General features: G+C 57.0%; 2 protein-coding genes across 3 annotated transcripts; both read left to right on the top strand.

Moving 5' to 3' along the window:
• Positions 1–482: 482 nt before the first annotated feature.
• Positions 483–8041, top strand: LOC143169488 (CD5 antigen-like). The gene is made up of 7 exons (XM_076356898.1): positions 483–646; positions 1733–2062; positions 3570–3899; positions 4262–4591; positions 5420–5749; positions 6236–6355; positions 6493–8041. Exons 1-7 carry the CDS (start codon positions 553–555, stop codon positions 6543–6545), a joined length of 1587 nt encoding a protein of 528 aa, XP_076213013.1. The 5' UTR covers positions 483–552; the 3' UTR covers positions 6546–8041.
• A 1608-nt stretch (positions 8042–9649) lies between these two features.
• On the top strand, positions 9650–27331 carry LOC143169484 (scavenger receptor cysteine-rich domain-containing protein DMBT1-like). 2 transcript variants are annotated; one of them, XM_076356893.1, is made up of 17 exons: positions 9650–9931; positions 12381–12713; positions 12830–13159; positions 14635–14964; positions 15355–15678; positions 16238–16567; positions 16837–17166; positions 18262–18600; positions 19263–19592; positions 20561–20890; positions 22031–22357; positions 22559–22888; positions 23465–23794; positions 24337–24666; positions 24916–25245; positions 25842–25958; positions 26104–27331. In XM_076356893.1, the coding sequence occupies exons 1-17, from the start codon at positions 9823–9825 to the stop codon at positions 26244–26246; spliced, it is 4992 nt and encodes a 1663-aa protein (XP_076213008.1). In that variant the 5' UTR covers positions 9650–9822; the 3' UTR covers positions 26247–27331. The 2 variants fall into 2 exon arrangements, with proteins under 2 accessions (XP_076213008.1, XP_076213009.1); XM_076356894.1 differs by lacking the exons at positions 12381–12713; positions 12830–13159.
• Positions 27332–27926: the final 595 nt, after the last annotated feature.

The raw sequence follows: 27926 nt of genomic DNA, 5'->3' as shown, positions 1-27926 counted from the left end.
GACGTGACTTTGGGACAGTCTCCAGCCAGAGCATGCTATTCAATGTACACAACCCGTCAAAACTCCTTATTTTCGCAGGGGAAAGGAGGCTTCTTGCCCTCCACAGGCACCCTGGGGATATCTCTGTATAGCGGGGGTTCACCTTTGGACACCTGCAAGATGAGGCTCGGCTTTTCCCGAGGGTGCAAACCTCCGTAAATGAGCATTGCAAACCCTCCTGCTGCTGGATCCGCAGCCCGGAGCTGGCTGGGGACTGGGGAGGTGGGGATGAAACAGGGCAGACGCAGCTGGGAACAGGGGGAGCCTCCTAGCAGACATGGGTGCTGGGGGGGGGGGCACTTAAACCACTTAAAACCAGAGGGCAAAATCCTGGGGACAGCAGGGAGGAGGGGTCAGTGTAGGAGGAGGGATGAGCGCCAGGCAAACACGGGGCACGTTGCTGCAGAGGAGGGGACAAAGCTGCTCTCGCCACCTTCCCAGAAGTGACAGCACCCAGCTCAGCTTGCAGCTCGCACTGGGACGGTCACCTGTCCTACGGCGTATGTGACAGGCATGGGGTTTTCAGGACGTTGCCTCCTGTCCCTGCACAGCAACCTGGCTGGCTTTGCCAGAGCAGGGCTCCTCATCTACCTGGCGTGCCTCTGCGGTGAGTGGCTCTTGCATGGGGAAGGAGCATCCTAAGAGAAAGACGGGGTCGGAGATCTGCAGGAATGGGGGGGACTGGGCTTGCAGATGGATGGGGCAAAGCCTCCTTTGACCCACCAGACTTTAAAAGGAAGAGAAAGCGATGGATGGGGAAGGAGACCTCGTTAGCGGGGTAATTATCCTGACCTCTGCACTACTGCCTTTGCACAGAGCGGTTGGGAAATGCCTGGAGCCTTACCAACCGGTGACAGTCAAAACCAGAAAGTGCTTATTTGTCTTGGCCACCTCTTCAGGGCCGGCCAGTTCGTTTACAAAGGGCACAAAGTCCTCTTCCCCCCAGCACAAACAGGAGCATTTATTCTGCTCTGCGACGTGCAGACACGAAGACTTTCCAGGAGGTGACAAATTGTGCTGCAAGTGGGATGCCAAGGAGCTTTTCTTATTTTTTTTCTGCTTCTGCCTGCCTTGTTTTGCATCCCATTCTCCAGCGGATGCTGCAGCCTCTACCCAGACCCCAACCTCGGCATTCCAGAGTGGCTCAGCCACTCCAGCGCTTACTGCCATGGCGATTAAACACCTCATATTTACCTTTCTTGCTGTAGTTTCAGCCCATGTAATGCCTTCCTTTAAGACACAGCTCCACTTGGCTAGGGACCGTGGGCTAATTTGCTGTGCAGGCTCTATCACATCATGGAAATCACTAATTAAAGCATCAGGCTGCACACAGACAGACCCCCCCACCCCTTTCCATCGGGTGGCTGGCAGCTGCTCTCTACATACAGTTTCCCGGAGTTTTCAGTCTAGCCGGCAGTGTTTTCCTTTTCATTGATTGGGAATACTAAGCAAAAAAATATCCGAAGCCCCTTTAAAGATAATTGTCTTTCAAAAAGGGGGTTTGCAGAGCATTTTCTCTCCTGGACTTGGATTTTTTTTTTTTTTTGGTTTGTCTTTGAGCCAAAGGAGAAGCACGTCCATGATTCACGTAAGCCATTGCCGTTCGCAGAGGCTCCATGAAGCTCATGCAAGCAACACAGCCTTTCCCGGTGCTGTTCTTCCACACCAGACCCTCTCCGTATCCCTCTTGCAGACCTGGTTGCTTCCCAGCGGGTTCCCCTCCGCCTGTCAGATGGCCCACACCGCTGCGCCGGCAGGGTCGAGGTCTTCTACGAGAACCAGTGGGGAACGGTGTGCGATGACTACTGGGACCTGGAGGATGCTGGCGTGGTGTGCCGGCAGCTGGACTGCGGCACGGCACTGTCAGCCCCCGGGGCCGGGCATTTCAGGGCAGGGTCTGGTCCCATCTGGCTGGACGACGTCAACTGCATGGGAACGGAGGTCGCCCTGTCTTACTGCAGGATGAAGGGCTGGGGAAAGAACAACTGCCACCATGGTGAAGATGCCGGTGTGGTGTGCTCAGGTAATGCCCTGTGGAAATCATGGGGTGGAGGGGGATGATGACACGTGGTCCACAAAGCAACTCCCTCGCAAGGAGTGGTGCCCCGCAGTTTTCCAAAAGCTCCCTGTGGCACAGAGCACCCACGGCCCCAGCAAGGGATGGTTTTGTGGTTTGTCCCATACAAGGGACTGCAGGCTAGGGAGCAATTTGGGAAGCAGGCTTGGAAATATTATCTGTGCTAACTCCACCTTCCTGAGATGCTGAACCACCTCTGGGGGAGGCACAGGGACCCCTTGCACACCACACCCCTCCGCAGTAAGCAGGACCCCACGTGCCTTGCTTTGGCTGCGTGTTTTGGGGACACGGGCAGAACTAGAGACCCGTCGTGTTTTGCAGGCCAGCACTGTGAGACACAGCCTTAGGCAGGGGAGGGAACGGCCAGGAGGAGACACCCAGATTCCTCCTCCCCATCACCAACACGAGAGACAGGATGGTTTCCATGCCCTTGCCTCTGGCAAGCTGCAATCAGCTAGAGAACACTATTTTATGGCCACAAACTGTGAGGCGCCAAAAGCTTGGAGCTCCAAAAGCTTGGAGCTTTGGTGGCTGGTCGAGGTGCAGGTGCTCACGGCAATTGGAAGATCCACCGGTGTCAGAATTGTCCCAACAGACATGGGTGTGCTGAGCCCCCTTGGTTGTCACTTTCACCTGCAGAGAAGACGTAGTGCCCCATGAACACCAGGAAAAAAGCTTTCCTCCTTCTTCTGTCCTGGCATCCTCAGGATCTCCAGCCACAGCTGGAAAGGCCACAGGTTGCTGGGACCATCGGATTCGTATCGGTTTCACAGCCGCAGCCAAGGGCTGGGCAGCAGACACCTGGGTGGGTGCTTGTCCCCCTTGTCCCATCTCCTACAACATGCCATGCTGGCACTCTTCAGCACACAGGTCCATGAAAATAAGGAACAGCAGGGATAACAGGAAGGGAACAATGCCTTTTGGGCAGCACGCAAAAAGTGCACTCGTGTGGGCACCAAGGAGGGAGGGGAAGCACTGGACTGGGTGCTAGATGCTCCTAGCAAGGTCCCAACCCACCACGCTATGGGGACCAGTAGCCCACGGGCTGTGCAAAGATGGGGGTGGGGGTGGGGCTGAAGTCTTTTTGAAGAAGGGGCAGTGGCAACGGGGGTCTGCAGAAAGCCTCTCCCTTTGGGGGCTGCTGCGGTCACATGAGGGGTTCATGGATGGCCACCCAGGAGGACTAAAAAAAAGGATTGCAGCTGTTCATGGTTTGCTTGTGCTCATGTTGAATGTGCGTGGGCTCTGAGGTTGCACAGCTGGTTTTTCCCACAGCAGAGATGTTTAGCCCCAAACTTTAGATATTCCTCAATGGCTCTTTGTGGACATGGGAACCCCCCTGTGCAAAACACAGGGGAGCACCCTCCAGCACGGGTCTCACCATGGTGGCAAGAAGAAGCACCTTGGGGGAGACCTGGTCTGATGCTCCCCTTGTATCTCATGTCACGAGCAGGCACAGCCACCAACACACCAGCTCATCTGCGCCTGGAGAATGGCCCCAGCCGCTGCGCAGGGCGCGTGGAGGTGCTGCACCACCATCAGTGGGGGACAGTGTGCGACAACGGCTGGAGCCTGGCCGAGGCAGTGGTGGTCTGCCGGCAGCTGGGCTGTGGGACGGCCGTCTCTGCCCTGGGCTTGGCTCACTTCGGGCAGGGGTCCGGCCACATCTGGCTGGATAATGTGAACTGTACAGGGACAGAAGCTGCCCTCTCCGAATGCCAGGCCAGGCCGTGGGGATCCAACAGCTGTGACCACCGGGAAGATGCTGGTGTGGTGTGCTCAGGTGGTCCATGTTATTTGGAATGAGTACCGTGCGGGTTGGGGTGCAGGATCAGCTCAATCGTGTCCCAGGTACTACTGACCTCAGGACCCCCCATACTCACTGCTGGCCCCAGGACCCTCCCATAGTCACTGTTGACCCCAGGACCCTTTGTCAGGCTCCAAGCCCCAAGCTCTGGAGCTGCGACCCCTCTTTATCCACCCCAATGAGAAGCAAATCCCAAGCCAGCCCTGTCAGTGTAGCAGATGGAGTCTGCACGCACGGAAGGGATGCTCTGATTTTCCTGCGGCTTAGCACGTTGCAAAGCCCAGCTGGAGCCGTGGATGACAGTCAGGCATGAACATGACCCTTTGCACCCTTCACAGAACCAGACACTTCGGGACAGCTCCCACTGCGGCTGGCAAACGGCTTGAACAGCTGCCTGGGGAGAGTCGAGGTCTTTCACGACCAGAAGTGGGGGACCGTGTGCGACGACACCTGGGACCTCCATGCCGCCGCCGCCGTGTGCAGGCAGCTGGGCTGCGGGATGGCGCTGTCAGCACCAGGCTCAGCTCATTTTGGGCCAGGTTCGGATCCCATCTGGCTGGACAGTGTTCACTGCACGGGGACCGAGTCCGCCCTCACTGAGTGCGAGCTGAGCAGCTGGGGAGAGCACAACTGTGGCCACAGCGAGGATGCTGGCGTGGTGTGCTCAGGTAACACCAAGCTGCAGGGACTGGGACGGGCTCGCCAGGATGGTTGGTGTCTATCCCAGGAGGGACTTGACAGGTGCTGGAGCTGCTGTTCTACCCCAGGGCTGTGCCAGCTCTCTCCTCTCTGCTCATTCTTCCCAATCCCCAGCATCAGAGCAGAAGTCAGCTTTCACCCAGCCACTCGGCTTGGAGTTGAGCAAAAATGCCACGCTGCCTAGACAGGAGTTGTGCACCTAACTCATTGATTTAATCTAGACTATGTCCCTCTAGCTCATCAATGATGATGCCCATCAATGATGGGCAAAGCCTTGCTTAAAAAAAAAAAATCCAGGCGCACCTTTCCTAGACACAGGAGTCAAGTGCCACCAGGGAGGTGGGTGTGGGTCTCCCACGAGCCCCATCTCACAGATACCAGCCCTGTGGTGACGTTGCTTATTAAGGCATCTCGTACAAGGGGCTAGAGTAAGGCAATCCATCCCTGGTCACGGGTGCTGGTGGCTTGCCTTCAGCAGGGCACCGGAAAAAAATGCCCGGGAGCAAGTCAGAAGCTCTCATCGCCATGAGGATGCCTACGGAGAATGGGCAAGTGTGTGGGTGTGCAAAGCAGTGTGCAGACCCATGGGCAGATGCACGCAAGCTTCTGGCCACCATCCTCTCAGGCTCTCTGTCCCCATGCTATGCATTCGAGCCAGCAAAGGTGCAGCAGGCACAGGCAGCACATTGCATACACGCCTGTCCCCATGCACATGGGTGCCTTGCACACCCCTCTGAGGCTCTCTGCCCCTGTGGGTTCAGAGGGGCCGTCTCACCTTCTTGCGCTCTTCCTTGCAGGCACAGACCCCTTGCAGGTGCGGGTGCAGGACGGCCCCGGTCCCTGCGCGGGGCGGGTGGAAGTGCTCTACAACGCTACCTGGCATGGGGTGTGCGGCAGCAGATGGAGCTTGCTGGAAGCTGGGGTGGTCTGCAGGCAGCTGGGCTGTGGGCCAGCCCAGTCGGCGCCTGTTGGAGCCCAACTCAGGCAGGGGGACGGCCGCGCCTTGCTGGAGGGGCTCAGCTGCCGGGGGACTGAGTTGCTGCTCCTGGAGTGCCAGCAGAGAGAGATGGGTCTGGGGCCGTGCAGGCAGGGCTCGGCAGCCAGCGTGGTGTGTGCAGAGCAGAAAGGTAAGCACCGGGATCCCCCGTCATCCACTCCGTCTGCATCAGGGCCAACCTGGTGCAGACACATGGTGGGGTAAAGGCTCCTATCTCCATCCCAGCCTTGGCCTCCTCCCAGGCAGGCAGAAGCGTTGCCATAAACCTTTTTGCCGGGAGCCGTCAGGTGGGCAGGGTAGAGGCACCTGAAGGCAGCAGCTGGAAGGCAGCGGAGTGGGACCAACTGGGTGAAGGCATCTCAGTGGGCACGGAGTCCCCGGTGGTCACACTCTGTTTGCATTAGCCCAACAGGGGTGGGGTGCCCATGCACCAACCCTCCTGAAGCAGAGCGTGAGCTGTCACTCCTGCCGATGAGGGGTCAGCCCCAGCGCCCAGGAGGGCAGTGAGGGACGATGTTGCAAGTCCCCAGAAACATGCAGCAGAAGGGAAGGGTGAGAGGGGCAGAGAGGGTCAGGCCATCCAACCAACCCCCTCTGAGCTTCACTCTTCCTGCAGACCTTATACAGTCCTGCTCGGTGCTGGCAGGCCTGCTCAGCATGGGGGCAATGGTCTGTGGGACCCTGTTGGTCCTCTACCTGTGGACAAGGTGTGGAAGACAGGCTGGACGCTCCCCAGGTAAGAGCAGGACCACAGCATGTGGTGCACCTGGCCTGCTTGTGGAGCTGGCTGCACTCCTGGCTGGCATGGATGCACCCCAACCTGGGGCTGGGGATTGCACCCTCCATGTACCACCCTGTTCCTTCATTTTGCAGACAAGCCACTTAAAAAGGAGACAGAGGACACCGCGACATCATCAGAGGCATAGGCAGCCATGCTCCTGATGTCGAAGGCAAGGCCCCCTCAGGACCCCAGAAGACCCAGTTCTGTGAAGCCAGAAAAGCAGAGCAGTCACTGCGATGGTCAGCAGAGAGGACCCCTCTGGCAGAACCGAGACCCCTGCCTGTGTGCCCCACAGCCCCCAGCTCACTGTGCTGAGCCTCTGTGGGTCCCAGTTCCTCCATGCAGCACCATGAAGTCCCTCAGTCTCCAAGCAAGGTCTTCTCAGAATAACCCCTATCTGGTCCTCCGGGTAGGCTCCAGCATCCTAACCCCATCTGCACAGACTCCTCTTATTCCCAGCCCTACAACCGCTACAATCCCTATTCCCAGCCCTATAGCCCCCTATAATCCCTACAACCCCCTGCAGAGTCATCTGCAGTGGCACCCAGTGTCATCACCCTCACCGCATTCCCAGGAGGATCATACCTTTTCCCCTAATCTCCCATGGAAGTGAGGATTACTTCCTGATCCAGGAGCGAGCAAGCAGGGTGCTCTCCCGCACTGTACGCAACCACCTTTGCAAAATGAGGAGCGCACTTAAAAGCCCATCCAGAACAGGGTGAGGAGTCCCTCACCCATTTTATTTATTCAATCCACTTTTGAATATCAGTAAAAACCCCGAAACCCAAAAGAATGAGAATGCAGCATTATACAGATTCAGGGATATGGAGTGACTTGGTGAGGTGGAAGCGGTGGAAGAACAGGCCCCTTGGTTATAGAGGGACTGTAGATGATCGGGTCAGATACAGGAGACTCAAGATTGCTAACGCTGGGTGAGATACCACCAACAAGGAAGGGTCATGTTCCTGATGGAGCAACCCATGGAGTCAGGTCTGAGCCCCAAACCATCCAACACTTTGGAGAAGCCAGGAGGGACCATGGTCAGAGGAACGTCCCAGGGCCATGGGGAGGGATTGAAGGGACCACAAGCTTGACCACCAAGGTGACCAACACAAGGTTGTGATGAAGGTGTGCCTTGCGGGACGAGCTGATCTCTGCACAAGGGCATGGAAGGGAAGAGTTGGTGCAAGAGGCAGCAGGGAGAAGACACACCTAATGAAAGAGTCACAGCATGTATTTCAATGCCCTTCAGGTCTAGCCTCCCACCTCTCCTTCCCTCCCAGCCAGCGGCTGGCAGCTGTGACCAGTTTGCGTCTTGCTACTTGTCCTAAACCCCAGCAATAGAGCCCCCCTGGCCAGGTGTCTCCTGTCAACGCATGGCCACAAGGTCATCTTCTACTCCTCCATGGACGTCCATCACTCCTGGGACTTCAGGGTTTCTCATCCTCCTGCTAGTACCCAAGCCTTCTCATCTTCTTGCTGACTGCCCCAGAAGACCTGGTCCTCCAGCCTTGCCTGTCCCAAAGTTTACATCAAAGGCCCAGGACTCCTTCTAGCTCTGGGTAGAGTGTCCTCAGAATAGGGGAAAACAGGACCTTGGACCCAGTTTTATGCAATAAAATATCTGCACTGTTTGGAGAAGGTCTTTGTAATAAAGTTGGGATGAGTTGGGGCTCTTCATGGCTCCAACATGCAGGACCAACACCTGCTAGATCCAAGCTCAGGCCATGGGCTGCTCTGCAGAGATGCTCTGCAGGGACTACAGTATCTCAAGAAGGGTTTTTTTCAGACTTCCCAGGGGGACACAACACCCAAATTCAAAAGGAGCAGAAGGGACGTAGCACCATGACTCACTTCCAGAGCGGCTGTTTGTCCAAACTGTGAAAACAGCCCCAGCAGAAAAATCCTTGCCCAGAGCTGTATTGGCCGCGTCAAGCTACGACAGTTCACAGCATTTCTGTGCCGATCGGTGTCGGGAATCTCTTTCCGGCTGGCCTGTTTGTTTGCAAAGAAGGGGAACAAAGTCCTTGGGCTCACTGAACCTCAGTACAAATGAATACAGTCACCTTTCCTGACTGCTCGACTTTTTATGAGATGAGTTTTGACTCATTTCCAGCCTAATTTTCACCCGCTCATTCTTGTACCTTTGTTTAGTACACTTCTTTTTTTCCTTTTGGTCTTCAGCTCTAGCTCTGCATGCCTCTGGGGTTTGGATTTCTCCTGTTTGATCTTCCTACAGGCAGCAATCTACTCTCCACTCTACTACCCCTCTCAGGTTTTGCCAGGCTGAACAAGTTCAACTCAGCCTGAGACCTTCCTGGCCATGCTGTCCTCTTCCCATTACATACTCCAGTTTTGCTTCTGATTTTTGCACAGACATGGGCAGAACCATCCACCCTGTTTCTGGCAGGGGTCACATCCTTGCCCAATGCAAGCCCCATCTTCAGTGCACCATGAGCACAGCAACCACCTTCGTCTGAACCCTCCCATTCGGAGCAACGAGTGATGCTAATTTGATGACCCTTTTGCAAAACTCATTTTTTCCAGCGGCATGCTGCTCTGGCTTCAGGCCCTTTCCTTGCACAACTTCAGCGTGCCACCACGAAGGGATGGGAGGACAGCAAACTCTTCCATCCTCTTGGCATCTCAGGACATGCTTGAGGCAGCGATTTGCAAGGGACATGCCTGGAGTGTCATCTGCGTAACAGCAATTGGGAAGCAAACTGCTAATCCAAAAGGGACCCTTGGGGTCTTGCAAGTGCAGCCACAGTAGGATAAGAAAATGGCAGTTCCCCTTGTTTTCCAAATCCGACTGAGCCGTTCAAAGCATCGCAAGGTGGGTGCAAGACCCCTTTCTCATGGTGTCCAGGTTCACCTGATGACAAACAGCTACAGTGCAGGTGCTGGTTCCAGCCTCCACAATAAAGCCATTTCCAGCCTTTAGTAACCTATTTTCTTGCAGTGGATGGTCCCTCACCCCCCAAAACCCAACCAGACACTTTCTAATGAAGCTAATGTAGCTCTATTTCCCCAGTTCTGTGCATAAAGGCTCGATTTAGCTTGTTGAAAGTAGATATCTTGTACCAGGATGCATCAGGGCAGCTGAGGTGCCCTCAGGGGCTGGCACGTATGAGACGGGACCCGAGAGGGTTTTGTTTGCTCCGTGTTTTCCTGGAACAGCTTGCCATTTCGCAAGCCGATGACAAGACTGGCTGCTGCATGGGGCAGCGGGTCACCTCCTGGCAGAGCTTCACAGGAGGTGAAGCTCCCAGGGGGGAGCAGGGCGTAGGAAGAGGAGGGCTCACTGCAGAAAACCCAGTTTGCCCTCCCAGTCGGCCAGTGGGACACCGGGCTCAGCTGGCATCTCTCACAAGGACAGTCCACTCCAGCCTCCAGCCCGTGGCCAGGCTTCGAACGTGGGGATGCTGGGCTATCTCCATCCCTCGTCCAGCTGCCTGGGGGGCAGAAACCAACCCAGCTGTGGTGGGGCCAAGAGCATGGGGACCCTCCTCCTGATGGCATGCCTTTGGGGTGAGTGGCATTCGCCTTCGCTGCTGATCACAGGGAGCCCATTGGCTACATCTGCTCCTCTAGCCTGCTCAGCTAGCACTTCGTGGAGTACAGCAGAGGCTGGTCGGGCGTCCTGGCTTTCTCTTGGGGGTCTGGGGCAGGGTGGGAATGGCTTCTGATGGCTTTGGAGGCAAGTGAAAGGGTTTTTTACACTAAGTCGGGAGCTCAGCTATCTCTGCTTCACTCCAAGAGCCATGCATTGCAGGTCTACTTCTGCACACATGGTTGTGCCCCGTAATCAAAGGCTTGTTCCCCATAATTTAAGGCTTGTGAGCATTACAAGAGTGGAGGGAAGCATGCCCCATCCTGAAGCTGTCTCTCAGCTGGCCATGGCCTCCTGCCCTGCTTTAATCTTGGCTTATCCCGGGCCGTGCATGGCAAACTCATGGTATTGCAGCATGGAGGGGGCTTGGCCAATCCCAACAGCACTGTGCATTAAGCGGGCGGTTCCCCGTACGTCAGAGGGGTGAGCAAGTAGGGACCCACATTGCCAGGACAAGGCTGGGTTGCTCATGGCTGTGCAGCATAAGGAGCTGAATATTTGTTGGGCTAACGGGGCACACAGGCAAGATGCTGGTGAGAGACATGACCCTTGTGCTCAGGCAGAGCTGCGAGGAAGCCACAGACCCTACAGGTCCCTTATCCACAACCATGGTTTGCTCTCAGACGTGGGTGCAAGGATGGGGAACAGCTCTGCTGCAAAAGCAATGTCATGCCGATGGTTCAACAGCAGCTTTGCTTTGGAAATGGTTAAGAAAGGGCTCAGGGCTTTGCCCAGGCTGCCCCAGCTCAGAGCAGAAGCTGGTTATTTGATTTGGGCACCCTTCTTAGTGCTGTTTCACATTTACAAAGGGCACGAGCAGAAACGCTCATCTTTGGATCAGGTTTGGAGCGAGCAAAATTAGCAACATGCTTTCTCTGCTGGTAGGGATTTTGTTTTAATTTCCAGGATGATTAGTTGCTAAGGCCAGTTTGTACCACAGCCTCTTGGAACTAAAATTTTGCTTTAACTCGCTTGGGTTTTCTCCTTCTTTGGTGATCTATTCACCAACAGTACAATCTTCCCACTTTTTTTTGGAAATCCTGCTCCTGGAAATTTCAGTACGGCATTTTCCTCTTCGACAGTCAGTATCTCCAGTCAGTATCTCCTGGCTGGTTGGAGTCACCTGTGCTGGGACTCGTCCATCCAAGCACAGTAAATGCACATGCGACCGGGCTGTGCTTGCAAGAAACATGCCAAGAAATCTATCAGCTGCTAAGTCTCAGCTGCGGGGCTGATTTATTGCTTATCCCAGGGTAGCCTCATTGCTCCTAGTAAAAATAAGGAAGGAGAGCAAAAGGCGCATGGGGAAAGGATGAACCAGCAGAGCCAGCCATCATCAGGACTGTGCTCTTAGCCCGGGGACAGGAGAGCTTGCAAACTGGAGACCGAATGCCTGCAATGCCTCTGGTTCATCCTCCTCGTAGAAGTGAGTTTTGAGGGGTGGCTTTGCAAAGGGGCTTCATTGCAAAGACACTTTATTGCAAAGATGCTTTATTGCAAAGATGCTTTATTGCAAAGATGCTTTCCTGCTCCCCACTGCACAGCCCGAATGAAAGAGCTGAGCTACCCACGCCTGCATGCAGCGTGCCACAGCTGCCCAGATGCTGGCCGTATTTGAATGACTCAGGGATTTGATTTTTAACCTGTTTCGTCCTCTTTCTGGCCCCTGTGACTTCCCAAGTGCTATGTCTGGCCCCTCGCTTGCTGATGGTCAGACCCGCACACAGATCAGTGCCTGAGCACTTTAGAAATCATTATCCATGGTCAAAAAGCTTATTTACACAATGCAATCGTATCCCTCTTGAACTTCTTTTACTGCTGACCCAGTTGAGCTCTCCATGTGACTAATGTCCAGCTACAGCTCCTTTCTGCACAGTCTCCCTTCAGTTAGTGCTCTTGCAAAAGCGTGCCTACGGGACCAGCAGCAGTCTCACGCTGTGGGTCTTGCACATTGCCAAGACCCTTAGTTCAAGCACTTTTCCACTCACCCCTGCAAGCTCGTGGCTCAGCTGGACCCCAAGGCATTACCCACTCTTGATGGTGAAGCTCCATCTTTGCTGCTGGCCGCTTGTACAAAAACTTGCATAAGCTCAAATACCCATTTTTTTCTGCCTATTACATGAGCAAGAAAAGGACTCTTGGGGTGTGGGAGCCCCACTGAGGTTAAGATGGTTAAATTCAGGTGTTTAGATGCAGAGATGGGGCTCAGTTGCCTACAAACAGATGCCCAGGGCACGTGTGGGATGGTCAGTGCCTCCTCTGAAACCCTTTTCGGGGAGCAGGAGCCATCTCAAACATGTGAGCAGCCGAGCCCCATTCACCCCCAGGATTTCAACTCCCCTCCTCTTTCACCTCCTGGCTTTGCAGGCACCGCTGCTGAGAGCCCAGGGGGGCTCCTTCGCCTGGTGGGCGGTCCCGGCCGCTGCGCCGGGCGGGTGGAGGTGCTCCACAACGGGACATGGGGGACAGTGTGCGACGACGGCTGGGGTTCCTCCGAGGGTCGGGTCGTGTGCCGGCAGCTGGGCTGTGGGACGGTGCTGTCGGTGGCACCAGGAACTCGGTATGGAGAAGGGACAGGACAGATCTGGTTGGATGAGGTCAACTGCACCGGGGAGGAAAGGAACCTCTCCGAATGCCGAGCCAGGCCGTGGGGGGAACACAACTGTCACCACGTGGAGGACGCCAGCGTTGAGTGCTCAGGTAGCCCAGGATGGCAGCGATCCAGCTGTGCACTACCTCCATCCCTGCATCCCTTCCTGCTGTACCGACAGTGATGCACAACCGTTCTCCAACTGTTCCCCTTGGGGCACCCGCAGACTCCAGCATCACCGCCCTGGGCACGCTCCAGCTGCTCAATGGCCCCAACCGCTGCGCCGGGAGGGTGGAGGTGCTCCACAACCACATGTGGGGGACGGTCTGCGACGATGGCTGGGACCTGGTGGACGCGGCAGTGGTGTGCCGGCAGCTGGGCTGTGGCACAGCGCTGTCAGCCACCAGCGGGGCTCACTTTGGGAGGGGCCACGATCCCATCTGGTTGGATGAGGTGAACTGCACCGGCACTGAGGACACCCTCTTCGACTGCCAGGCCAGCGCGTGGGGGGACAACAACTGCTTCCACGGGGAGGATGCTGGAGTGATATGTTCAGGTAACTCACCTCAAGGTGCAAGAGGGTCAACATCAGACTTTCAGGGTTTCCTAAGGGATCGTGGGATAGCTCCTGCATTCTCCCCCAAGGCTGCTCGTCTGCGGCATCCCCTTTGCAGTGCTGGGAAGCACCTGCAGCACGCAGGCAGGCAAGTCGCCCTGCAAAGCCCTCACCCACCTCCTGCTGCCGTGAATCCAGTGCTAAGCTGCAGGAACAGCAAAGGGCCATTCGTTTGCAGTCGCATGCATGAATTACCGAGGACCTAACCCAAAGCCTGGTTTGCCTTGGGGGGCAACTAAGCTGTACCATGCAAAGCTTTCTGCAGGCATAACTCACCGTCCCCAGTTCCTCCCCATCCAGCCAGGCCAGGTCTGTCTCACCCATTGTCCACGATGCAGGGCTTTTGATGGAGTTTTTGATGCATGTGTAGCTCAGCTCTTTCATTTGGGCTGTGCAACAGGGAGCAGGAAAATGACTTTGCAATAAAGTGCTTTTGCAATAAGGTCCTGCACCTGGGTCAAGGCAATCCCCACTGCCAATACAGGCTGGGGGATGAAGGGATTGAGAGCAGCCCTGCCGAGAAGGGGGTACTGGTGGATGAAAAGCTGGACATGAGCCAGCAATGTGCACTCGCAGCCCAGAAGGCCAACCGTATCCTGGGCTGCATCTAAAGAAGTGTGGCCAGCAGGTTGAGGGAGGTGATTCTGCCCCTCTACTCTGCTCTGGTGAGACCCCTCCTGGAGTACTGTGTCCAGCTCTGGAGCCTTCAGCACAGGAAAGACATGGACCTGTTGGAGCTGGTCAGAGGAGGGTCACAAAAATGATCAGGGGGATGGAACACCTCTCCTGTGAGGAAAGGCTGAGAGAGTTGAGGTCGTTCAGCCTGGAAAAGGCTCCGCGGAGACCTTAGTGCAGCCTTTCAGTACTTAAAGGGAGCTTAATAAGAAAGATGGCCTTTTAGTAGGGCCTGTCGCGATAGGACAAGGGGTAATGGTTTTAAACTAAAAGAGGGGAGAATCAGACTACATATAAGGAAGAAATTTTTTACGCTGAGGGTGGTGAGACACTGGCACAGGTTGCCCAGAGAAGTGGTGGATGCCCCATCCCTGGAAACATTCAAGGTCAGGTTGGACGGGGCTCTGAGCAACCTGATCTAGTTGAAGATGTCCCTGCTCATTGCAGGGGGGTTGGACCAGATGACCTTTAAAGGTCTCTTCCAACCCCCCTTCTATCATTCTATGATAAGATGACTTTGCAGTAAGGTGTCTTTGCAATAAGGTGACTTTGCAATAAAGTGTCTTTGCAATAAGGCCCCTTTGCAAAGCCACCCCTCAAAATTCACTTTTAAGAAGATGTTGAACATTGCGGGCACTTGGTCTCCAGTTTGGGCACTCACCGCGCACGGAGGATGCTCAGGCTGGAGCAGAAGCAGCCGTGGCTCTCCCGGTGCACCTACCCTTGCATGTCATTGGCAGCTTCACAGATGTCCGTGGCCACCAAGCTCCGCCTGGTCAACGGTTCGACGCACTGCGAAGGCAGGGTGGAGATCACCCATGACGGCACCTGGGCAGCCCTGTGTGACGAGGGCTGGGGTCTGGCCGAGGCTCGAGTAGTGTGCAGGCAGCTGGGCTGTGGGAGAGCACTGTCAGCACCCGGCGGATTCCATTTTGGGCAAGGACCTGGGCAAATGTGGCCTGACAGCGTGAGCTGCGTAGGGACGGAGACTGCCCTCTCTGCATGCAAGACAAAGCCCCGGGGCAATGGCACTTGTCACCATGGGAGAGAAGCTGGCGTGGTGTGCGCAGGTAACCCTCTTGGGAACAACACAGCACGAGAAGTGGGGGGGTCTTGGTCCATCACCTTGATTTTCCACCTCTGCAAGCAGCCCTAGACAATGTGCCCTCTTCATGGGCGTTTCCATCACGGGGGGTCGTGGGATGTCTGGTGGGGCTGGAGAAATTTTGGGTGTCCTCCTGGAGGGGTTGGTGCCGATGCCATTGAGTGGGATGCTGCTGTGGTGCAGCTTGCAGCCTCTTGCCCCTCTGCCAGCAGGCACTGGGGATCAGCCATCTCCTTTCTGCGGTGATTGGATGAGCCTGCAGTACTTGGTGCAACAACCTGAGAAGGTGCCAGGGCAGTTTTCCTTACCCGGGGGTCGCAGTGTGCTGGCCCTTCCCCATATTTCCCTCTTTTAGGTAATTCAGAGGGCGACCAGGTCCGGCTGGTGAACTATGGCAGCCGCTGCGCTGGCAGGGTTGAGGTCTTCCATAACAAGAAGTGGGGGACCGTGTGCGATGACAACTGGGACCTGCTGGACGCCGAGGTCGTCTGCCGGCAGCTGGACTGCGGGCGAGCACTGTCAGCCCCCGGGGGGGGTCAGTTCGGGCGAGGGGATGGCATCATCTGGATGGACGAGACAAACTGCACGGGGATGGAGAGCACGCTGTCCGCCTGCCGGGCCCGGCCGTGGGGCATTAATAATTGCTACCACGGGGAAGATGCTGGCGTGGTTTGCTCAGGTGACCAATGCTCCTTCGGTATTGGTCCATGCAAGGTGGCAGGAGGGGGGGTGTGTCATGACAGCAGGTCTGTACCCCCAGGTAAGACTGGGGATCAGCATCAGCAGCCAGGGGGGTTTTCCCAGACCCTCTCTGCACCTGATGGTCCCATCGGAGGGCTGCTCTTCCCATTCCAAGGTGTTTATTTAAGGCGGTGGGAGGCATTCCTGCAGGGATCCCTATTTCCCACCCCTCTGGGAACCTGCCAGCTCCAACAAAAGGACCAACTTGTTGGGAGAAGCTCGGCGAAAGCAACCTGCCTGGCAAGCAGTTCTTGCAGGGAGTGGGGCTCGGGTCCAGGAGGATGTAGTACCAGCGCAGACCACCCTCTGCAGGGAGATGCTCTGGTGCAGGGTGCTCCTGGGGGGAGTTTCGGGTGGTGGTGGGAAGCCCTCCTGTTCTCCCCTCCTCTGTGCTTTTTGACAGCTTGAAAAGGGGACGGGAGCTTAACTGCAATAGGATAAGCATGGAGGGAAACCGGCCGCCGTCTGAAGGCATTAATAAATCTGCACGTTTGCAGACTCGATCATCCCCGAGCCAGCTCATCTCCAGCTGGCAAACGGCTCGCACCGCTGCGCCGGCAGAGTCGAGGTGTTTCACCAGGAGGAGTGGGGAGCTGTCTGCGACCGTGGCTGGGATAAGCAGGACGCTGAGGTCGTGTGCCGGCAGCTGGGCTGTGGGACGGCACTGCCGGCATTAGAGGGGGCAGACTTTGGCACCGGACCTCAACGCATCTGGCTGGACAACGTGAACTGCCAGGGGACGGAGCCAGACCTTACGAAATGCCGGGCAAGCCCATGGGGAGAGAGCAGCTGCAGCCACGGAAAGCACGCCAGCGTGGTATGCTCAGGTGGGTTTCACTCCAGCACCAGCAGTAGGTCAGGATGCACTGGTAATTTCCCCCATCCCAGTTGGGAGCAAGATGCCAGCTTCACCCTACTTGCTGCTGGGTCAAGTACCCTTAAACCCTTTGAGAAGTTCCTCCATGAGTTGGGGATGAGATGCTGCGGGTTCAGAGGAGATGTGACCACACAGCACCGGCTACGTGCCAAAACGCAGGGTCCTTCCTCCTCCCATGAAGTGGCTGGATGCTCTGAACATCTCCCTGACTGTTTGCAGGTTCGGCTGTTTCCACCTTTGCCCCTGTCCGGCTGGTGGATGGCCCAGGTCGCTGCGCCGGGAGGGTCGAGGTGTTTCACAATGAGAAATGGGGGACAGTGTGTGATGACAGCTGGGACTTCGTGGATGCCAAAGTGGTGTGCCGGCAGCTGGACTGTGGGACGGTGGTAATGGCTCCGCGGCGGGCTCACTTCGGGCAGGGACAGGGACCCATCTGGCTGGATGACGTGCGCTGCATGGGGACTGAGGCAGCCCTCTCCGAATGCAGAGCCAAGGGCTGGGGTGTCCATGGGTGCGAGCATGGAGAAGATGCTGGCGTGGTGTGCTCAGGTAACCACTGCCCATCATGGCACCGGGAGCACCGCAGCAAACCCCTTACCACGGTCCTCCTGCACTGGGGTTTGACTCTGCTTTCCCCTGTGGGTGCAAGGGCTTGCGACGCAGGAACAGTTTGCAGCCAGCCTGGAGACCCTATGCTTTGAAGTCAGCCGCTCGTGGTCCATCCTAGTGGAAGAGGGCAGCTGTATGCAGACATTAAAGTCCGAGAAAAGCAAACACTTGCCCATTTGCACAGCTATCGCTAAAAATACGGATTCTGGCATGCTTTTGGCTGATGTTATTTATCACAAAACCTGGCAGTCAGCACGGGCCAGAGACCATTCCCATCAGGCAGATTACAACATGGCCGCCTATTTCTTCACAGCAGGGCAGACTGCAGTATGAATGGGTCTTCTCCCATTACAGTCAGGGAGGACTCTCCAACATCTTTGGTTGATCCATGGTAGATGTACCCCGTGATGCTCAGAGCTGCGTGAGCCCATGACAGCCCATCTCCCATCCCTCTCCCTCCTCTTCCAGCTCTGACTTTCTGCCAGAGGACCCCCGCAGCCCATTTTAGTGACTGTTAAGAAGCTGGGGCTACTGTGTTGCAACCAGGTTGCTTTATATCAGGATGGACTTTGCTTAATATCCGGGTGTCACCGACCGAGACAGCCAGCGTTGAATTCAGTCGCCCCAGCATGGGAAGGTAGCATCTCACCCTAGTTGGGCTAAGAGATCCTACAGGAAAACCTGTGCCCTTCAGGAGCAGCAGCTGGAGGGCAGATGAGGTATCCCAGGAGTCCCAAAATGGCACAAGGACACCTACATCTTGGTGACTGGACCCTGCCCTATGTGTCTGCTTTAGGAAGGCAAACTATGTAAGGTCCATTGACTACAGTCTGGTCAAGCCCATGCTAGTCAAGCCGTGAGCACCACTTGGGTCAGTTCACATCACACCTCAAAGGTCTGCCCTCTCTGTCGTCGCATGAGCATCCTTGACCCCCAGGGCTGCTCAGCCTCTGGTGTAAACCCATTGCTGGCAGCTGGAGGTTTCACGGGGCAGAAGGTATCTCCTTAACGTGTGTACGCTCTCTGATGTTGTAGGATCAGGCATTTCTGACCTCGGAAGCCTCCGCCTGGTGAACGGCTCAGACCTGTGCTCCGGGAAAGTTGAAGTGTTTCATGATCAGCGCTGGGGGGGCATCTGCACCGATGGCTGGGACCTGGCCGAAGCCCACGTGGTGTGTCGGCAGCTGGGCTGCGGGGCGGCGCACTCAGCCGCTGGGTCTGCCTGGTTTGGGACAGGAGATGGCCTGATCTGGGTGGATGCCGTGGAGTGCACCGGGACGGAGGGGGCCCTCTTCGAATGCAAGGTCAAGTTCTGGGGCGCTGAGAGCTGCAAGTCGAGGGGGCACGCAGGCGTCTCGTGCTCTGCGTCCGCAGGTCAGTGGCGGTGAGTCGGGGATCAGTCCTCCCCTGGGGAAGGCCATGCAGTCTGACCAAATTCACCCATCCAGCTCCTCCTTGTCCTGGCTCAACCACCCCTTGTTTCTGCGGTCCCACCAGGAAGCACAAGTTGTTTTCTGTTTCGAGGGGTACCTGACCCTGGCTTCCCTCAGGCAAAGTGCTTGGAAACACCAAGCCTGGGATTCCCAGAAATCCCAAGCCTGTAAGATGTAGGCTTTCCATCATATGCGCAGAGCCGTGGCACACCAGGGCTGCAGCTGCCTCTGTGGGTTTTTTTTGATCCGTGCTACTGCACAGCCTCTAGTTCTCGGGGAGTCCCTTCTCTTCACCAAGCTATTCCTTGCTCAGGTGCACGATGCACTTGGTGCCTCCTTGCCTGCTTGTCCCCATAAGGATACTCACATCATGGGAGCTCCTCTGTAACTTGGCCAGGTTCACAATCTACTGGGCATGGTCCTAGCAGGCTTGTCCCAAAAGGTGTTCATGCATGCACACCCAGGGTGCAGTAGTAGCAGAAATGCCACATGCTGGTGGAGACCTTGCAAGACCTCTTGCAAGGGGAGGTCCACCACGTTGCCAGCCACTGGACAGGCAGGCATTTCTGGCCAGGATTTATTGTCCTCCGATTCTGTTTTTAGACTTGGACCCGGGGAGCTCAGAAGCCCTGCGGCTAGTGAACGGCCCGCACCGCTGTGCCGGGAGGGTGGAGGTCTTTCACAGCCAGCAGTGGGGGACCATCTGTGATGATGGCTGGGACCTGAACGACGCAGCCGTGGTGTGCCGGCAGTTGGGCTGCGGGACAGCCATATCAGCCCCAGGTTTATCTGGGTTCGGGCAAGGATCTGGCCCCATCTGGCTAGATGGGGTGAGTTGCCTCGGGACAGAAGCCACTCTTGCTGAATGCCCGGTCAAGCCTTGGGGATACCATGCATGTAACCACGTGGAAGACGCCAGTGTTGTGTGCTCAGGTAATCCTCACCACATGCCTTCTCTGTAAGACAGACCAAGCCCCATCCTTCTGCAGGCTGGGAACAGTTTGGGAACAAGCTGGCCAGCAAATTGGCCAGATTGGTAGACATGACGTTAAAATAACAGTGTTCAGAGACATGGAAAAATATGCTACACTGGGAAAAAAGCCGCATGGCTTAAGACATGCCTCTGTGTCTGGTACCATTGGAGGTCTCCAAGACATTTTCATGGGGTGAAGCACCTGCACCCTTTGTGAGCGGTAGCTGGAGGGTGCATGGGTGCTGCTTGAGTGACAGCAGATGCAACTGCACCCTGCCACAGCTCAAGAGCAGGCAGAGCGACTTGCGCTGCTGGCACTGTAAAATGTCAGGATGTGCAGATAAATGCAGAAAGATGCACTGGAACCAGCTGCTCTCATGTGATGCACCACTTTTGGCCTAGCTTCTACCAGTCTAGCCTTGGCCTTAGAAGGTCGACCTCCACGGACAGGTCAATGTGGCAGTCAGAAGCAGCCAGGACAGGGACAACCAGAAAAAGATCCTTTGCCATTTCCTCTAGGGCACGAAGTGGCTAGAGCCCGGTGAATCTAGGTGATGCAGCCTGCAAAGCAAGGGGGAAGGGAAAGCACAGAGAAACACTGGGAAGGACTCTTGTGCATCCCTTCTTCCCAGCACGGTGTCCCTCAGGTGGAGACACGTGCGCTTTCTCCTGTCCTGACCTCTGAACCAGGATGCAACCGCCCTCAAGGTGCAACTGGTGGAAGGGATCTTCTGCAGCTCCTTCCACCCTGCAAAAAAACCCTGTGCTCGCTTTGCTGCAAGTCTCTGATAAAGGGCAAGGGACGTACAAGCTTGCTGCAGCAATGCCATCCAGAACTGCTGCAGGGATGTCCTGCCTTCTCCAGCCCAACAGGTGTTAAGCTGCACAAGCATATCCCTAATAATGCCCGGTTTTTGATATTTTTCAGGCTCGGGGATTGCCAGCATCCCCAGGCTTCGCCTGGTGGGTGGTTTGAGCGAGTGTGCCGGGAGGGTCGAGGTGTTTTATAACAACAAGTGGGGGACGGTCTGCGATGACAGCTGGGACCTGAGAGACGCGGCGGTGGTCTGCCGGCAGCTGGGCTGTGGGGTGGCCCTCTCGGCCCCCGGCTCAGCTCGGTTTGGGTGGGGAGCTGGCCCCATCTGGCTGGACGACGTGAGCTGCACAGGGGAGGAAACCGACTTCTCCAAGTGCCAAGCCAAGATGTGGGGCATCCACAACTGCCACCACGGGGAGGATGCTGGTGTGGTGTGCGCAGGTGAGAGCCAGGATAGGGCTGGCCAGAGGCAGAGCTCCTGCTGGTACCGAGGGGCAGGCAGCTGCCCCCCTTTGGAGGAGATGCTTTGTGGAGGGCTGGCATAGGAACTTCTTGCAGCTCTCACCCATGTATATCTCCTGGACCTTCACCTCAAGGCCAAGTGCAAGGTCCTACACCTGAGTCGAGGCAATCCCCACTATCAATGCAGGCTGGGGGATGAAGGGATTGAGAGCAGCCCTGCCGAGAAGGGCTTGGGGGTACTGGTGGATGAAAAGCTGCACATGAGCCAGCAATGTGCACTCGCAGCCCAGAAAGCCAACCGTATCCTGGGCTGCATCAAAAGCAGCGTGGCCAGCAGGTCGAGGGAGGGGATTCTGCCCCTCTACTCCGCTCTGGTGAGACCCCACCTGGAGCACTGTGTCCAGCTCTGGAGCCTTCAGCACAGGAAAGACATGGACTTGTTGGAGCAGGTCCAGAGGAGGCCATGGAAATGGTCAGAGGATGGAACACCTCTCCTATGGAGAAAGGCTGAGAGCGTTGGGGTTGTTCAGCCTGGAGAAGAGAAGGCTCCAGGGAGCCCTTATTGCAGCCTTTCAATATATAAAGGGGGCTTATTAAGAAAGACAGAGACTTTTTACCAAGGCCTGTAGTGACAGGACAAGGGGCAATGGTTTTAAACTGAGTGTAAATTTAGATTGGACGTAAAGAAGAAATGTTTTATGATGAGGGTGGTGAGACACTGGAACAGGTTGCCCAGTGAAGTTGTGGATGCCCCATCACTGGAAGTTTTCAAGGTCAGGTTGAATGGGGCTTTGAGAACCTGATCTAGTGGAAGATGTCCCTGCCCATGGCTGAAGGATCGGACTAGCTGGTCTTTAAAGGTCCCTTCCAACTCAAACCCTGCAGCCAGGCATCACGCCCAGGGTTTTGTCCCCCTCATAAAATGGCAGTGTCCGGCCACGTCAACCTCTTTTGTACTCAGTGCTACCAGTGCCCGAACGCTGGCCCTGCCCTGCTCCTCCCTGGAAGCACGTGGGATGCTGCAGGTGGAGGGTGGTCCAGGGATGCAGGCAGGGGGTGGTCCAGGGATGTGGGGGTGCCCTGCAACCACGTGTCTACCTATTTCCCTCTCCACAAAAGCAGGCAACTCCAGCTCAGCTGACCTACGGCTGGTGGATGGACCACACCGTTGCGCCGGGAGGGTGGAGGTGCTCAACGCCGGGCAGTGGGGGACGGTCTGCGATGATGGCTGGGACCTGAATGACGCGGCGGTGGTGTGCAGGCAGCTGGGCTGCGGCAGAGCTGAGGCAGCCCCCGGCCGGGCTCGCTTTGGGCAGGGGATGGGGCGCATCTGGCTGGATGACGTGGCCTGCGCTGGGAGTGAGGACGCCCTTGCCCAGTGCCGAGCCCATCCCTGGGGGCAGAGTAACTGCAACCATGGAGAAGATGCCAGTGTGGTGTGCTCAGGTACATCCTGGTCCTGCAACATGGGGTGTCCTGGGGGGCCGGGGGGGGGTCCATCCTGCATCTCACTGCCTCTGGGGTGATGCTGCAGTGGGATGGTCAAGCCCTTCCTGGGGTGGGGAGTCCTTTCGCCCCAGCCCCGGACATTGCTACCGGCACCATGTGTGTCCCCAGCCCACTGTGACATTTCTATGGTGCTTCCAGACGCTGGTGCAACCAACACATCGACCGTCCGGCTTGTGGATGGCCCGCATCGCTGTGCCGGGAGGGTGGAGGTCTTTCACAACCAGCAATGGGGGACGGTCTGTGACAACGGCTGGGACCTGAGCGACGCAGTGGTGGTCTGCTGGCAGCTGGGCTGCGGGGTGGCTGTCGCGGCCCCAGCAGGGGCTTCCTTCGGGAGGGGGCTGGATCCCATCTGGCTGGATAGGGTCGCCTGCGTCGGGGGGGAGAAAGCCCTCGTGCAGTGTCGGGCCAGGCCCTGGGGAATCAACAGCTGCACCCACGAAGAGGATGCCGGTGTGGTCTGCTCAGGTGATGCTCATTCCTGTGGGGTCCTAAAAGGACAGCTTGGAGCTGCCCCCCCCCGCCCCGCAAAAAGTGCCTTTTCCTCTCCAACCTGACCTCAGGAGCATTGGCTGCAGGAAGATTTCAAGGGCATGGGGGCTCATCCCCTTGGCAGATGGTGTTGGCCCCCGTCCCCACACCACAGTAGCCTGTGGAGCTGCCCCGATCCAACTGCCCTTGGCATAGCTGAGCAGGGAAAGGGGGGGAAAAGGACGTTGATGCCCAGTTTGGGATGCGGGCTGCACCGAGACTCTGCTGGGTCCCAGCGAGGCTCCAAGAAAAGGGATTTATTTCTCCCCTTCCCCATCAGGGACCGAGTCGGGAGGCCAAATGTAGGTGCCTGGTGGTGCTTATGAAGCCCCAAGGGCCATGCCTGCCTGCACATCTCTGCAGGCAGGGCTCAGACCAGGATCTGTTCTCCCATCTCACCATGGGTGGGAAGCTGCCCTAGGTTTGCACCCTGGCCGCTGCCACCAGAAAGTCTGCCCTGGACACGTGGTCCTCTTGTCCTCAACGCTGCATCGCCTGCTTCTCTGCCTGCAGACCTGGCCAGGGCAGAGGTGGCAGAGGTCCGCCTTGCAGAAGGACCGAACCGCTGCGCCGGGAGGGTGGAGGTGCTCCACGCCGGGCAGTGGGGGACGGTCTGCGACGACAGCTGGGACCTGAATGACGCGGCGGTGGTGTGCAGGCAGCTGGGCTGCGGCAGAGCTGAGGCAGCCCCTGGCCGGGCTTACTTCGGGCAGGGGACAGGGCACATCTGGCTGGATGACATGAGCTGCACGGGGAGCGAGGACGCCCTTGCCCAGTGCCAAGCCCATCCCTGGGGACAGAGTAACTGCCACCATGGAGAAGATGCTGGTGTGGTGTGCTCAGGTACATCCCAGTCCTGTGATACGGGTCATGGGGTGGGGGGATGGGAGGGTCTATCCTGCATCTGGCTGCCTCCGGGGTGATGCTAGCTCTGGAAAGGCGTACTTTTTGGGGAAGGGGGCTGGCAAAGGGTTGTAACCTCTTTTTGGCCAGGCTTCTCCCCAACCAGCAATGGGTTCCCACCCCATTCATAACCAAAAATCTCATTGAAACCTCCATCCTCCCTCCTCGTGGCGAGCCAAGCCCTGTCTTGAGGGGACTACCCGACCCCAAATCCCCAGCTTGGTCTCCATTGCCTGGTCCACACGCTTGCATGGAGGAGACACCACCATCTTAGAGTATGAAGGTGCAACTGAGGTCCATCCCTAAGGCCACGCTCCTCTGGAAGGATTGGGGGGGGGGTTGCATCCCTTGCTGGTGGGGGACCAAAACGACTTTGTATTTGCACTCTGGCTTCTGGTTGGGGATTTTTTTTTTTTTTTTTTTTTTTTTGGCGATGTGGTGGGTGCCCTGTTCTCCTTTCCTAAACAGCTTTCTCCTGGCAGATGCCAATGTCACAGAGGAGGTGCAGGTCCGCTTGGCCAATGGCCCGAACCGCTGTGCCGGGAGAGTGGAGGTGCTTCATGGACAGCGGTGGGGGACCATCTGCGATGACAGCTGGGATTTGAAGGATGCCAAGGTGGTCTGCCAGCAGCTGGGCTGTGGGACGGCTGTGTCGGTCCCAGACCAAGCTCACTTCGGGCATGGGTTGGACCCCATCTGGCTGGATGACGTGGAGTGCACCGGCATGGAGACCACCTTCTCCCAGTGCAGCCTTAGCAGCTGGGGACTCCATAACTGCAACCACAACGAAGATGCGGGAGTTGTGTGCTCAGGTGGTCCCCAGGGGGAATGCTCAGTTGCCCCAAAAAGGGTTTTATGTGGGACTGGGAGGCTGGCAGCACTGGTGGGACATCAGCGATGGGAATGACCTTGCAAGGGAGCTGGGAGGGGGAATTGTGCAGCAGGTACAGCTGGCACATGGCATGCATGCCCATCCTTGCACGCATGTGCACCTTGCACGCCCCTCTTCATCTGCCTGCTGTGTCAGAGGGGCCATCTCACCCCTTTGCTCCTTCTTGCAGGCACAGACCCCTTGCAGGTGCGGGTGCAGGACGGCCCCGGTCCCTGCGCGGGGCGGGTGGAGGTGCTCTACAACGCTACCTGGCATGGGGTGTGCGGCAGCAGATGGAGCTTGCTGGAAGCTGGGGTGGTCTGCAGGCAGCTGGGCTGTGGGCCAGCCCAGTCAGCACCCGTTGGAGCCCATCTCAGGCAGGGGGACGGCCGTGCCTTGCTGGAGGGGCTGAGCTGCCAGGGGACCGAGTCATTGCTCCTGGAGTGCCAGCACAGAGAGACAGGGCTTGGGCCGTGCAGGCAGGGCTCGGCAGCTGGCGTGGTGTGCACAAAGCCGAAGGGTGAGCACTGGGATCCTCCATGGTGTCTGTGCTGGGTAGGGGGGAAAGGTCCCAAGGCGAGGAGAAAGGTGGCACATGTTCATCCCGGCAAGCTCTTGAGGGCCTTTCCTGGGAGATGCACCTTGTTTTCCACCACCCTTGGGAGCATCGCAGATGCTTTTCTGACCCCAAAACACACTCATCCCTCCCATTTCTTCTTGGACCCCAAATTTCCTTATCCCGCCCCAAACCCTCTGGGCTCCCTCCAGGACCAGCCCCCATTTCTCAGATAGGTTGTGGTAGAGCTGGGACAACTTTGAAGGATGGAGGAGGGTCAGAAATAGACCTATGTGAGATGTAGCACCCCAAATCCAAAGGGGACAATGCACCGGAGAGCTGATGCAGGTTTTAAGAGCAGCAGGAACATGAAAGGTCACTCTGACCCCTCCATCCCATCATCCACCCAGGGAAAGCCTAATTAAGGAAAGCCCATCTCCGCCACCAGCTGAGCCGCTGGGGGAGGGGGCCAGGCCACGTTCAGCGTTAGGTTTTCTTGCACACTGTTACTGGCCTTGGCTGGAAATGGGATCCCGAGTCCGCTCTCCCCCCAACCCCAGGTGCTACACCATCCTGCTCGGTGCTGATAGCGCTGCTGGCCCTGGTGATGCTGCTGAGCGGGGTCCTGCTGTGGCTCAACCTGAAGAGGAGGTGCATGGCAGCAGCCCAGGCTGGAGGTGACAGTCCCATCCCTGTGTATCCCCACCCCCAACTCACAGTCCCCACTTCAGCCACCCCGAAACCCAGGGGGGTGCAGAGACGGGGGTCAGCTCAGTGGCTGCCAGAGCCCCGTGAGAGCCCAGTGTCCCCTCCATCTCACAGCCCACCAGCACCCTGGGGACCAGAACACTTCAGCGACGTCCTTCCGGCCCGTGGGGGCCATCTACCTCCCCACCAAGGCAGAAGCCCCCGAGGATGCCGACACCGAGATGACACAGCTCATGAAGGAAGACGCTGCCCCGTGATGCCAGCCCCCCGCAAGCTCATGCCCCAGGGGTTGCACCAGGCTCCCGCTGCCCCCCACTTTTCCCTAATCTGCTTTTCCAAAGACTGCAAAGAAGGAGCTGACGGACGGGACATTTCAAAACCAGCCGGTACCAATGACTTACATCAGGAGCCCCGAAATAGCTGGCCAAGGGGGATCTCCCAGTCTGGTGACGTTTATTTAACCTGCCCTGGCACCCTCTGGGCAGCCCCTGCGGCTCAGGAGCCTGATGAACCTGGCGGCTGGCGCAAGGCTGAGCTAAAGGAGCAGAGGAGCAGAAGGAAGGGTGCAAGTGAATTAAAACGGGGTCCCCAACCCTCCAGGCATTGACGGCTCTGAGTGCTGGGGGCGGGGGGACATGAGCTGTTTTTGTGCTCCTCTGCCATGGCTTCCCCCAGACCTTGGATGGAGGCAAGTCCCCCCATTCCTTGACCAACCCAGGTGCCAGAGCTGGAAAGCGCTTTACCCCACAACCCCGAATATTCAGCCATCCTCCCTGAGTGCATTTTGGGGCAGTCACAGAACCCCATTTTCCTTGCCTCGTGCCCCCAACCTGTGACCATCCCTTGGGGACCCAACCGTGGGGAACTTCCCTGCTGAGGTTCATGAGGGCACAAGACATGCTATCGCCTGGTAGCTCACGGTTCTCCACTAACCCTAAAAGCAACCCAATACAGAGGGACCCCGCTCTCAGCCTCGCCCTGGGGTCCATCAGGCTCACAAAATGAGGACTGTGCCCTCAAAGCACCCGGGATGATGGGAGGGAGGCCAGAAGACCCAACAAGCAGTGGTCCCAACAGCAGAAGATGGTGTCTCCCAAGGCAACTGATGCCTTCCTTGCCAGAAGGAAACACACATACATTGTGCCTGGTCCTCTCTCCACCTTCCCCAGAGATGAACAACATCCCAAAACTGGGAAAGGCACAGAACCAAAGGTTTCTCCATGTTTCTCCTTTTTCCTGTGACGCTTCAGAGGGGCTGGAGAGCAAGGTCCCAAAATTAGGAGTAAAATCAGAGTCAGGGCTGTTTGGGGTCCATCACATCCAGAAATAAACTGAAAGCCCTCCATGCAAGCCCCTGTGCTCCTCACCCCAGGTGAATCTGTCCCCTAGATCCTGCCCGGGAAGCTCCAGGAGCTCATCAGGTGCTGGAGAAAACATCTCAAGATGGATTGGAAAAGCTGGGCAGCGCCAGCATGAGATCACCCCCACCCAGGCCATGGCTGAGAGGGGAGCAGGGGGTCTGCAGGATATCCAAGCAGCACAAAAACTGAATTTCCTCCGGCAGCGAGGCCATCTCTTTCCTTGCCAACTACCAAGCTGGTGTTGGCCATAAGGTCATTGCTTGGTGACCTTATGCATTGCTTGGTGACCACCATTGCTTGGTGATCACACAACGCATGATCCCAGCACATGAGAATAGCCTTAATTCCGAGACGGGCATCTCTGGGAGCAGGCCCCTGGGGGCTTGAACCACCAGAGATGGTCCTCTTCCCCCATCTGAAATGCAGCAGATCAGGAAGGTAAAACTGCCTTTGGCCTCCAGGATGCCAAAGGCTGGAGATCCCACAGGACAGAATGCCCATCAAAGGTTGGGGCTTGTCCAACCATGAGAGCACACAGTCTAGCTACCACCTACCTAGTGCCAACTGAGATGCCCT

This window comes from Aptenodytes patagonicus, chromosome 20 (genome assembly GCF_965638725.1).
Source record: "Aptenodytes patagonicus chromosome 20, bAptPat1.pri.cur, whole genome shotgun sequence".
Taxonomy (NCBI): domain Eukaryota; kingdom Metazoa; phylum Chordata; class Aves; order Sphenisciformes; family Spheniscidae; genus Aptenodytes; species Aptenodytes patagonicus.
Note: the sequence above shows the minus strand (reverse complement) of the source record. Positions and strands in the feature narration are given on the sequence as shown.

What these genes read in the sequence shown, in the direction of transcription:
- LOC143169484 (XM_076356893.1), top strand. Translation starts at nt 9,823, where the DNA reads ATGCTGGGCTATCTCCATCCCTCGTCCAGCTGCCTGGGGGGCAGAAAC. An exon ending in AGCTGGCGTGGTGTGCGCAG is followed by an intron (nt 14,965 to 15,354) that starts GTAACCCTCTTG and finishes TCCCTCTTTTAG; the next exon opens with GTAATTCAGAGGGCGACCAG. An exon ending in GGTGTGCACAAAGCCGAAGG is followed by an intron (nt 25,246 to 25,841) that starts GTGAGCACTGGG and finishes CCCCAACCCCAG; the next exon opens with GTGCTACACCATCCTGCTCG.
- LOC143169488 (XM_076356898.1), top strand. Translation starts at nt 553, where the DNA reads ATGGGGTTTTCAGGACGTTGCCTCCTGTCCCTGCACAGCAACCTGGCT. An exon ending in TGCTGGTGTGGTGTGCTCAG is followed by an intron (nt 3,900 to 4,261) that starts GTGGTCCATGTT and finishes CACCCTTCACAG; the next exon opens with AACCAGACACTTCGGGACAG. An exon ending in TGCTGGCGTGGTGTGCTCAG is followed by an intron (nt 4,592 to 5,419) that starts GTAACACCAAGC and finishes TCTTCCTTGCAG; the next exon opens with GCACAGACCCCTTGCAGGTG.